Source organism: Podarcis liolepis (genome assembly GCF_965112155.1).
Source record: "Podarcis liolepis genome assembly, chromosome: 3".
NCBI lineage: Eukaryota > Metazoa > Chordata > Lepidosauria > Squamata > Lacertidae > Podarcis > Podarcis liolepis.
In genome coordinates this window covers 84,903,186-84,915,870 of record NC_139557.1, presented here as the reverse complement: position 1 = coordinate 84,915,870, position 12,685 = coordinate 84,903,186, and the positions used below count along the sequence as shown (strand labels likewise).

General features: G+C 43.8%; 1 protein-coding gene across 1 annotated transcript; it reads left to right on the top strand.

The window, feature by feature from the left end:
* The first annotated feature begins 7 nt into the window (after positions 1-7).
* GTPBP2 (GTP binding protein 2) lies at positions 8-11,874 on the top strand. Its single transcript, XM_083497104.1, has 12 exons — positions 8-336; positions 4,028-4,054; positions 4,578-4,762; positions 5,577-5,685; positions 5,980-6,177; positions 6,277-6,451; positions 6,660-6,879; positions 7,577-7,712; positions 8,135-8,193; positions 8,581-8,752; positions 9,264-9,428; positions 9,726-11,874. The coding sequence occupies exons 1-12, from the start codon at positions 151-153 to the stop codon at positions 9,921-9,923; spliced, it is 1,830 nt and encodes a 609-aa protein (XP_083353230.1). The 5' UTR covers positions 8-150; the 3' UTR covers positions 9,924-11,874.
* Positions 11,875-12,685: the final 811 nt, after the last annotated feature.

Here is a 12,685-nt window from a genome sequence, read left to right as displayed (position 1 = left end):
CTGTTTCCCGTGGTGCCTTGCGGTTCTTTCTCACGTCAGGAGCCGGAGTTTAGAGAGCCGTCATAAGCCAAGTCCGGGGCTGGGAGGCGGCAGCAGCATCCGTGGCCGGGGGAAGGGCTGGAGCGGGGCCGGGTGTCAGGCCGGCCCAGGATGGACTCGGGGGTGTCGGAGCTATTTGGGGGCTGCTGCCGGCCTGTGGGGGGCGGGAACGGCGGTGCCCTGCGAGGCCGCGCGGGCAGTGGCTCCGGTAGCGGCGGAGGGTCTTCCAGGGGGAGGAAGAAGAACGGGAGACACCGGGGAGGCAAGGCCAACAACCCGCCCTACCTGCCCCCGGAGGTGAGTGAGGCAGGGCGCAGGTGGTCGGCTGTCTTTGCAGGATCCTCCTCTCGTGTTGCATCCGATGGGCTTCTCTCGGGGTTTCCCTCCCGCTTCTGCCTTTGTGGTCCCCCTGACTTTGGGGGAGGAGGTGGCAAGCCCCCTGTGGCAAATCGGGATGTGTGAGGAGAGAGGGAGATGCTGAGCCTCCGTCTAGAAACGTACAAGGCTGGGCTGTGTTTTAGGGGAAAGGGGTAGAAGACCAACCTACCAAGACTGCATAGCCCTACCGAATAGGGCCATTCGATATTTTGGACAGCTGGTACTGCCATCGGCTTCACACTCGTTGCTCGGTTGTTGTGCTCCGCAATGTACGCACATTTCACTTCGGTTGCAGTATACTTGGACTGAAATGTGTGGTTTTATAGTAGAGTCTCTCTCTCTCTCTCTCTTTCTTTCTTTCTTTCTTTCTTTCTTTCTCTCTCTCTCTCTCTCTCTCTCTCTCTCTCTCTCTCTTTCCTTCTCCCCCCCCCACTCCTTTTGCCTAATAGATGACAGCCACACTTTGAAGTTTCTCTTGACCTCTCTCTGACAGTGAATGACTTGAGCTCCGAAACTGTAGACTTCCTGAGTGTCAAAAGGGAAATAGATACCATTTTTGTCAACTTCTAGCAGTGTTTCTTTTCCTCTCTTCCACTTGTGGCGATTCCGAGTCACTAAAGTTGCGCTTTTATTGGTTCATACAGCTGTTAACTTGAAACGAAGGCAGCCAGTCCAATTTGGAAGGACTAGGACTCTCTTAGGCTGAAGTTTATTAGTAGTTCCAAATGACATCAATGGGCAAATATATTTAGTCCATATCTATTTGGATTGTGGATGGGAAACTCTGTAGTATGTTGTTCCTGGTGCTATTTTTCTAGAAAAAGACGTGCTGGAACTCACCACAAATGCCTCCCTTGTTCTTGGCGCCCACCTGAGAGGTGCCGGAACTAAGTTCTGGTGAGTTCTGACTGAAAAAAAGCCCTGGTTGTCCCTATGGAAAGTTCTGTCTAGCTCTCATTGAGATCTTCTGCCCAATTTAATTCTCCAATTAAACAGGTCAGGTAATTTGTTATATGAAAAACCTTGGACCAAAGCCCATCAGAACTACTGCCAGACAGAGTGTTCAGTATTCAGTTAGATGGAACAATGGTCTGACTGAGTATAATATAGGTTTTTTTTTGAATTTCAATGGCATGCTTCAGTCTGTAGTTAGGGGCTCACATAATTGCATGTTCTTCGATCCTACTGCTGTCTCTTAACAGTTGCCTGTACATAGAAAACATGATGCCAGGGATTTCTTTTTAACCTAGTGTTTTCACTAACATCTAGATTTCTATGTGTAGGTGGTCTTTTTTTGGGTTGTGATATAGAGAAGCACTGTTAAGTGAGCCCCTACCTGAAACTACAACCTAGACATAGGTTTACTACTTCTGTGAGAACTAGCCCCTACTGTGTGTCACCTGGCAGTGACAGATTAGCTTGAACGTGGGCTGGACCTTGATGCAGATAGTCTAGAGCAGGCATCCCCAACCTTTGGCCCTCCAAATGTTTTGGACTACAATTCCCACCATCCCTGACCACTGGTTCTGTTAGCTAGGGATCATGGGAGTTGTAGGCCAAAGCATCTGGAGGGCCGCAGGTTGGGGATGCCTGGTCTAGAGACTCAAGGCTTAATAAAGCTGTATTACAGTCTCAAACTCATTCTGTTATCCTGGCTCATTTTCATTCAAAACTCATGTATGCATACACACATATGCCCCTTCAGTTCTTTCATACTAGTGAAGGCTGATCTCTAACTGTTCTGTTTCTGTCTCATCAATCATTGATAGCAGTCTGAATCAATGTGAAGCAAACCATATAAGATGTGCAACAATATTATTAATAATAAAAAATTGGTCCTTTGTTTTAGGAAGGTGAGCCTTCCTTTCCTCCAGAGAGCAGAATTAGTCATTTCATCCCCCCTGAGACTTTAGTGGTACTGTACTTCCTCTCTGCCCTCAGTTGACTTGAGTGGACTATTTTGGGGCATGCCTAAGCTTGTCACTTTTTCTGCATCACTTCTACAGAAGCTTCAGTAGATAAAAGTTAAACAACTTCTTGCTTCCTAAAATACATTGATATGTTGTGTTTCTAAGGCAGTGATTTCCTAGGCACTCTAAACTTAAACTGGTGGGGATGATGCTACATGAATAAAATAAAAGCTAGAAGATTGAGTGGGCATATTAGGAGAAAAACTCAGCATTATACCTTTCTCATTTCCAGTATGTAGGCGGTTTATTCCATGATGTTGTTTACTATGTGTTTCCCTTGCCACCAACATTTTTAGCTAGAAAATAGCAGCAGGCTGCATGGAAAGAACTCTGAATGTGCTCATAGAGGGAATGTGATATTTACTTCCAGAAAAACAAGATTATTTCAGGAAGAAATGAAATTTGAGTGGATCAGATTTCATGCTGCTGTTAGTCTTGTTTATTACACTTTCCTTCTGCACTCACACCACTATCTCTGAACTAAGATTAGCAGGGTACAATTCAATGTCACATATCTACTTTTTAGAGATAGTCTGGTCTCCCCCACCCCACTTGAGTAATTTTTAGTACTAGTTATTAACACTTAGCTCATATGGGGGTGTCTTCTGGAGAAGTATTTTCTGAGTACTTAGGGAATGTCAGAAGTGGCGATCTTCCTGTGGATCTGCCATGGCATTGGGATGTTTTTTGTACTACAAGCTGGTTACTACCGTAGTTTCTTCTCCCTCAGCTGCCAGTCACATTAGTCATTCCAAGCTCTGTGTGCTTGAAGGAAGAGACCAGCATAAGGCACATTTGTTAGAGAACTATGCTATTTGCCAGAGCAGTATGAGGTAGTGCAGGAGAATATCTTGGGATGGTGAAAGGAGGAGGAAGATATCTTTAAGACACAGACAGTGCTTGCAGGTGTATGGCTTGGTTATTGATTAATGAAGCAAGGTGTTTTTCTCCTCATGTCTATTACAGTTTCCTGGCTTACTATAGAGCTAGATGGTAGTCAGTTGAACTTGTTTTACAGATTCAGAATTTTTGATATTGTTGGTCAACATAAGTTGTTCCAGTTAGTTGTAGAAGCTGAATTTGTGAGTTCTTACTGCACTTCAAAAATTGATGTCTATCCACAGATTCAAAAACTGGCAGCCAGCACACAGATTTCAGGAGGTATCTTGGAGACAGAGGCCCAGTGAAGGATTCTAAGTGGTTCATGCAGACAGAGTAGGAGACTGGGTCTGTTTGAAATACTGACCTGAGATTTACTTTTTCTTAAGAGAATGATTTCTGAAGCCTTCTCCATGATCTGAGCTATTACAGCAGCTGGAAATATAGCTACTAAAACTCACAGTCAGCTCTTGTGGCATTCGTAAATCTGCTTATTGTTTTGTTTGCAGAACAGTGATGACCCAGGCAGGCATAGTTCTAAAAGTGCACTATAAGAGCCATGTCATTAGTTTGGTCCTTTTTATAGATATGGAGCCCAGAACTATAGCATTTAGCAACTCTTGATATAATTAATTCTTTCTAAATCAGGCACTGCTATGTGCTAGCTTCCCTGAGCTTACAAATGAGATGTCAAGAGTTGTATGTAAAATGATGAGCAGTGCAGAATTCACTAACCTGTGATGTTTTCTTCTTTTAATTAGGCAGAAGATGGGAACATAGAATACAAGGTGAGTTACTTGTGGGATGGGCTCTTGATACCAAGTTCTTAAGAGCCATATGTCAAATTATGTTACGAGTCATACTAGTACCTAGCAATTAGAGTATATTGCTGCAAACAAAACAATACTTTTTGGAAAACACAAAGCAAATGAAATGTTTGTGGTTGTATTGGATATTTCGTATTTAATTTTACTGAATCTGGGGACCTCTCTTCAAAAACTAATATTAAGTAGTAGACAACCTGTAATAATTAATCAAGATATTTTTGCTCTTGGATATTTTTTCAGATTAGTTACCCAGTGAATTGTTTTTTTTTTCTTTTATTGAGCTGCCTGGAGTTTAACTGCTGCATCTGAACTCAACAGAGTCACTCAGAACAAATGATAAACTGTTCAACCCAATTCATGACTTGTATAAAAATGGTCAAACTCTAGTGAAGAACTCTACTTTTTTTCTTTAAAAAAGCGCAAATTGCTTGCCCATATCAGATCTCCTTGCTTGTTGACTGTAATCACTCCTTTCTTTGGGCAGCTGAAACTAGTTAATCCTTCCCAGTACCGCTTTGAACACCTAGTAACGCAGATGAAGTGGCGACTACAAGAAGGCCGTGGTGAGGCAGTGTACCAGATTGGTGTAGAGGACAACGGACTGCTGGTAGGACTGTCAGAAGAGGAGATGCGTGCCTCTCTCAAAACACTGCGGCGGATGGCTGAGAAGTATGTGCATCTGTCCTACTTCTGGGCCAGAGCAAGCAAATTATGCTTCATTATTTCCACAAATGAGCTGGCATTCTGGTTTTGCTATCCCACAGAATATTTCCAGCCTAGGAAAATGCATTCCGTGCACCAAGTCCTTTGCCCTAAGGGTTTTTTCTCACATTACCATAATCCCTTAAGTGCACCTACTGGCAAGTCACACTTGTAAGAAGAGAGTGTTCCTTAAAAAAAAAATCCTATGTAGTTTCCTTGCACAGCAGGTGCCTGATTCTGTCTGAAAAGAAGCCAAATCTGGCTGGTTTCTCACTAATCAGTGCTAATACAGTCAGTATTCCTCTCTATTAGATTTATTTAATGAGAACTACATAGTTTGCTATATTTGCGCACATTGTTTTAACCCACTTTACTCCTCTATGGTGAGAACTTTATATGTCTGTGTTGTCATGTCTAGTGATTTCAAATGAGCAGCTGCGTGGTCTGGCTAGTAAATGGTTTGTGATATGTGGTGGCGTACATTTCCCCAGAATCCTTAGTTATTAAATTTGGAAAACTGGGCTAATATCTATGCTGAAATGTCACATGTGAATGTCCTCACCCCCACAAAATTGGCAAGCAAGCTATTACTTAATGGTCAGAGATCGATGAGGGCTTGCCAAATGGGGAAGCAGACAACATTTTCCCTGAATTTGCAGGCTGTGTCCACATGAGGCCTTTCTGAAAGACACAGCAAGATAGTCCTGTTCCATCATCTATTGAGGAAGTTGTTGCAGTTGATGTATTAACACCCAATGGCTTTCTGTTTTATAATGTGCAGAGTAGGAGCTGACATCACAGTGCTACGGGAAAGAGAAGTGGATTATGACAGTGATATTCCCAGGAAAATAACAGAGGTCCTTGTCCGAAAGGTCCCAGATAATCAGCAGGTAACCCACTCAATTCAAATGCCCTCTGATACAAGCAGTTTGTTGTTTAGAAAGTTGCAGCTGGACCTTCGTGTCCCATGAAGGTATTTCAAAGGATGCTCCATTGGCTAGTGCTTTGGAGAGCTGCCGAACATCACAGGCAATTATACAAATTGTCCTAGTGATTTTGAATCCCTTAGTGTTTTACTCTGCAAGGCAGTCAAGGTCTGAATCACACCTTGCACTTCAAAAACTCTTCTATAGGTTAGTTCTGTTTCAAAATATGCTTGTACAGCTCTTCATTTTCCCCTTAAGTTCCTAGATCTGCGAGTGGCTGTGCTTGGGAATGTGGATTCAGGCAAGTCAACTCTGTTGGGTGTCTTGACTCAAGGAGAGCTGGATAACGGGCGAGGTAGAGCTCGTCTCAACCTCTTTCGACACTTGCACGAGATCCAATCTGGGAGGACGTCCAGCATCAGCTTTGAAATTCTTGGCTTTAACAGCAAAGGAGAGGTATGTTTGTGCTGCTGCGTTGCTGTCTTGCTCCTTTCATTCAAAATATGGCTTCTTGCCTTGGCTTTTGAATTCTCAACAGCAGTGTCTTCTGTCTAGGTGGTCAACTACAGTGATTCGCGGACAGCTGAAGAGATCTGCGAGAGCTCCTCTAAGATGATCACTTTCATTGACTTGGCTGGCCATCACAAGTACCTTAAAACCACTATCTTTGGGCTCACAAGTTACTGCCCCGATTTTGCAATGCTGGTGGTGAGCGCTAATACGGGAATTGGTAAGCGGCATGTTGTGTGTTATGATTTAATCATATTTTGAGACCTAGGCATGACACATCTCGTTCAGAGATGATGTGCAGTCAATAAAAATCAACACCTCACTCCTTGTAGCACAGTAATACATATGCCCATTTCAAGCAGAATGTAAACTGCTCTGGGGTCCCGTCTTCTCAACTTGTTTCCTCCCTGCCATCCTATCTCTTGCAGCAGGCACAACACGAGAACATCTCGGCTTGGCTATGGCCCTCAAGGTCCCCTTCTTCATTGTCATTAGCAAAGTAGACTTGTGCTCGAAAGCCACTGTGGAGCGGACAGTGAAGCAGCTGGAGAGGATCCTGAAGCAGCCTGGCTGTAACAAGCTTCCCTTGCTAGTAACATCGGACGACGATGCCGTCACTGCGGCACAGCAATTTGCACAGTCTCCCAAGTAAGAATCACTTGCCCTTCTCAGCATGGGAGGGAAGATCACTTGGTGACATGGGTGGTGCAATTGCAACGAACTCGCTAGAGGAAGAATGGATTTAAGGAGAAAGGTGCGAGTACCTCCAGGTCTGTGGAATATTGCAGTGTGACTAATGGGATCACTCTCATGTTCTACTTTTTAAAAACCTGCATGGATGAAGTCCTTACCCCACTGGCTTAACTAGGTGGTACAGGCGTTAGTAGTTCTAGTGGTGCATTATGGGACTAGATAACTTATGCCTCCGATATGATTGCATCCTGAACTGTTGCAGCCTGTAGTACATTTCCATGAGAAGGAGAAACAAGCCAGGTTCTCTGTTTTGAATGGACTTTTTATGTTTTTGTTGTATTTTATTTAAATGTGAATTGTTAATGTAAGCCTTCCCAAGGATTCCTGTTACTAGGCAGTATTTAAATAGGTAAAATTATAAAGGCTAGTGGGACTGGGACTGCAGTACAGAGCTAAGATCAGACCTATTTATGGGCACAGCAGCAAGTTTGTGTAATCCTAGATGTCTCCTCTCAAACTTCTCTGGGAGCCAATCATAGGGACTTGTTCCCTGTGCCTATTTACTTGTAAAAGTCAAGTTCCCATTGTGTTCAATGGCAATCGTACACAGAATTACAGCTCACCATCTTATTTCTTTCATGTGCGTTGGCAGCATCACTCCTATCTTCACCTTGTCCAGTGTTTCTGGAGATAACCTGGATCACCTGAAAGTTTTCCTCAACATCCTTCCTCCTCTGACAAACAGCAAAGAACAGGAAGAGCTTATGCAGCAACTCACTGAGTTCCAGGTACACAAGGCTCTCTTGATGTTATTGGGAGTCTCAAACAGTAAGTACCTTCATGTGTCGAGGGCAAGGACATCTTGGAGATGGAAGGATGGTCGCCCAGTGAGATTGTGGCTGGCTCTTTTTATGGTTGGCTTTTATACAAAGAAAGGGATTTGATTTAGGTCCCTGGTATCATTTAGTTGATTCTCTAGGTTATTTCATTTGTAGACAAACATGGGAAATGCCTGCAGAATGAGTATTCACTGAGGGCTGATACTCTGGGATGCTTGAGACGTGAGAAATAGTGTAAGGAAGAAAGTGCTCAGGAATGGGTTCTGAGGTCCTGTGGACAGAACTGTATCGACACTCATGAGGAAGGGGGGTGGGGGTGGCAGGCCTAGCCATATAGCAGGTCTCAAGCTCCTGATTTTGTCTTGCTGCAGGTGGATGAAATCTATACAGTACCAGAGGTGGGCACTGTTGTTGGAGGAACTCTGTCAAGGTGGGTGTTGCTATTTGCATGGTGCCTTGGGGTCAGTCTTGATAGGGAGGGGATGCAGAAGAGCTTCTGTCCCCCAGGGGAGGACTGGCAGTGTAGTTTAGCATTTCCTTCCTCATTGTAGGCTTGGGAATACTGTGCAGGTGGAAGCCGAACACCTTGTCTCAATAATCAAGGGGATACAATTTCACTTCAAGGACAGAAGTGACTGTGAAAGAGAAATGAGAATACATACAAAGGGATTCATTCCCTGTGGGATACAGAGGGTAGTTGAGATGGGAAAGATTGTAAAGAAACTGCCCCAGGGTATGTTTTAAGAAGGTAGAAAGCAAAAGCTTTCCCTTTCTATGAGAGCTAAATACACACTCCTGATTTTTGTGCCCTTGCCAGCGGGATATGTAGAGAGGGAGATAACTTGGTGGTTGGTCCAACCGATGATGGCAAGTTCCTCCAGCTGAAAGTGTGCAGTATGCAGCGAAATCGTTCGGCGTGCCGTGTGCTTCGGGCTGGGCAAGCTGCCACGCTGGCTCTTGGGCACTTTGACCGCTCGCTGCTGCGCAAAGTGAGTCCGTCTCCTATTTCTGGGAGCTGTGGTTTTAAAAAGCTTCCCCCTACCCTCTTGGGAACCATGTGTTGTGAAGGGATGATATTGTGAGGGACTGTGGTTCCTCTGGAACTCCTGCTTGAGAAGACACCCTAAAATGCTGCAGGCAATATACTCACTTAAGTCATTTTGATTCGGGATCAGGGGTTGGGAATAGTTGAATCCATGACTTTGGGTGGTTTGCTTCCACAAAAAACAATGAAGAAAATGGAGTCAAAGCCATTGAGCAGAAGGAGGCAATTAAACACTCCCCACACATCCTCACCCACTGTTAGTCTGTCTTCATCATGTACACACTTCTTATCCTACCCTTCCATTTTTTGGCTTTCTGTGGAGAGGCCAGCTTCCTGCAAATGGAAAACTGGGCACTTCATGAAGGACAGTAGCAGTCCACTTAGTGTGCATGTATTGGGGAAAAGAGGAGCGCCATTGTTAAGAGTATTGGTTCAGCTGTCTTGCTGTCACTTAGGGTATGGTGATGGTCAGCCCAGAGATGAATCCCACCATTTGCTCAGTGTTTGAAGCTGAAATTGTTCTGCTCTTCCATGCCACAACTTTCCGGAAGGGATTTCAAGTAACGGTGCATGTTGGCAATGTACGACAAACAGCAATTGTGGAGAAGATCCACGGGAAGGTAGGTCTTTGAGAAGCGGGGTGCTTTTCTAGTCTATTCAAGGAATCATTCCATTGCTTTCACGTCTTCATCCTGCATCAGTTATTGTAACCATGACATTAGGACTCCCTTCTGCAATGCCTCCACTATTTAAGAAGAGAACCTGCATTGTTAAATCCACTAGGAGTTTCATAAACACACAAAGCATATTGGGACTGAATTGCTCAGTGGCCTTAAACATCCCCCTCATTTCCTAGAATCCCTAAGCCCAGTAGCTAGGCGACTGACCTTGTAACTCATATTATTTTCCTCTTTCAGGATAAGCTGCGTACAGGAGAAAAGGCTGTGGTATGTTTCAGATTCATTAAACATCCTGAATATTTGAAGATAGGAGCCAAATTGCTGTTCCGTGAAGGAGTTACCAAAGGTATTGGACATGTCACTTATATCCAAGCCATCACCATCGAAGAGAATGGACTGGATCAGGGCTTAAGTTCTGACCTGGTCACTTTCTGACTCACAAAATCAGTGGGGTTTCCTGATGTTAGCAATAGGGGAAGGGAAGAAAGTCTCTCCCCACTGTCCAGAGCTGCTGCTGGCCAGTCAATTTACATGGACAAACCCCTTCTGCTCCTGCGGAAGCTAGAACTGCCGCTTGGATTGAGTGCCCCTCCTGGAGCGAGTTAAGCATGTTGTTTGTTCATCACCTGCTGCTTTCATGTCCCTTCCCCGGAATAGATGAAAGCGGCTGCATCTTTGCCTGGACCGGCAACTCCTGGTTCTGTTGACTTTTGTTGGGAAGTTACTGCCGGGTAGAGGGCAAAGCCATTAGTGTGTTGGACTGCAGCTCGGGGATTCTGCTTCCTGAGGCAGCAATAGTGGACATCCATTGCCCACAGCACTCAGTCTCCATTGTCCTGCTGCCTGATTTTTACAGGCTGCCTGTGACAGATGAAGAAGATTCAGCTGAAAAGTTTGCATTGCCCACAGTACAGCTCAGGATATTTCTGATTCATTTTAAACTGTTTGTTGGTTTCATTTTAATCTAATGGCTTATTGGGTCTCCCCCTCCCTACTACCGTTGCGTGCTGATTTTTAACAGCTAATTTCATTGTGGGTTTTTTGTTTTTGCTTCTAGAGAAAATGTGGGGTTGGGGGTGTGGGAGAAGAGGGACATTTCCCTGAAATAACCCTGACCTGATGGAAACCACTGTCCCCATCTCATGCAGCAGGTACAATCACAAACATCTTAAGAGAACTTATTCCTGGGCAGAGTTGAGCAGCTACCCTATATCTAATGTGGCTTCCTAGAACATAACTGCCCTCCCCCTTTAGCTTTGACACTTCTCAGTACTTTGCTGGTTTTCTGAGCCGTTGTTGTTCACCATCTTGACTGGCTTTCGTTAGGAGTTCAATAGCACCCCAATCCAACTCGTTCCTTGGGAAACATGCCTTACTTTCTCAAAGCCAAAGCAGTAAGCGCTGCTTGGTTATCCCAGGAAGATTTGAAGTGTTGCTACAATTACTTTTACTACAATTATCAATGCTGCCTACTGCAGCAGTGTGTCTATATTGCTGGTATGCACCACAGAAAACCATACGATACCTAAAACTTAAAGCTATAGTGAATGCCTGGAGTTTGCAATAGAGCGAGACAGTCAAACATTGTGGGCTATTTTTAACATATTGGTAGGAAATTATATTTTAAAAGTCAGCAATACATTTCTCGTTTTTGCCTATCCCCATCTTAGCCACTGCTGCACTGAGTGTTCAGCTGCTACAGCCAACATTGCCAGTGAAAACAACGATCCATTTTTATTCACTATAAAACGCACACCCTTGTTAGTTCACCTCAATCCAACAGCTGTTTATTTAATGCAAGTACTCTTTGAGATTTAACTTGTAGCTGCGCAACCATACAGCCAGCTTCCAAGTTGATGCTTTTTAAATATAACCCACAATCATTTATCTTTCTGCTAATCATCCTTTTAATAGCACAATGGACAGTTAACTATAAAGTAGTAGTAAACATGGCCCAAAGCATCATGGTTATTAGCTGATTAAATTGGTTTCTCTCTCAATTGCCCTTTAATCACTTGGATTGGTTCTACAAGAGGCATTTTTGGATCGCTTGTTTTAGAAAAGACGAAGAAAATTGGCTGCCTAATGCACTCCTCTAGAGGGTTTGCTGTAACCCATTGCCACTACATACTTGTCCTGTGGGAGGAATAGGTGCTTTCCCTGCAATTTACAGTTCTGGCAGAGTTAACCCCATTGTAGACAAACATTCAAAGGTGCTCTTTCTGGTTGTCTTTTCCTTGCCTTCTGTTGTGTGAGTGTTCTCGGTGCCATGCTTTTCATATTCACTGTTTGTGGATTCTTTAAAAATCAGAGAGGTGTTTTCATCTCTCTCTATATATAGATATATAATGTACAAAATAAAGATGTTTTATTGAAAAGAATAAAATTGTGCTGTGCGGCTGAACAGCAACTTGTGCCAGCCTTGAGATGGCAGGCAATATGAGGAGGCTTTTCTGTTAGTTTTCCATGCAGATGAGTGTTTACAAGTTGGTAGCACATGCTTATCTGACATTCCGCAGTGCGTGCAGAGAACTATCGGCCTGACCACAGCAGTTTTGAGTATAAAGGGGAGGATTGTATGCTGCTGCTTGCTTGCAGAGATAGTGAATTTTTGAAGGTTTCTCTACTCCCACACTATGCCAATAGGTCTCTGGATAAAGATAACGCAAGAACTCCTGCCACTTGCATTTGAAATAGCAAAGTGCCACATGTTTTGCCAATTATATGACTAGTTCCTTTATCCTAATAGCACTGACTCCACCATCTGTGGGATGAAGCTCTTGCTTAGCCTGTTTGTTATGTTAGTAATACTGCCTAAAATCAGGTGCTGTTGCTAGCATTGTTTCCATCCTATTGTGTACAGTAACAACAAAACAGGCTGCAATTTCTATACAGAAGCCCCAAACCTGCCAATATTTCTTTCAACACATAAAATTTCCCCTTATTCTGCTTTACTGGATAGTATTTTTGCCTATGAGGAAAATTCCTTTCCAGCAACTTCCACAGAAAAGGGAAAAAAGCAGACCAAGGTTTTAGCAGGAAGTAAAACAAAACAAGACCAGATAGATATCTTGTGTCTGTAACCTGCGCCTAATAATGCACTCTCTAAAGCCCTATAACTAGTTTGAAATCCTGTCCCTGATACCACTGAGTGCTACAGGCTGTTAGGATTAAACAGATAGGTTTTGCACTAGCAG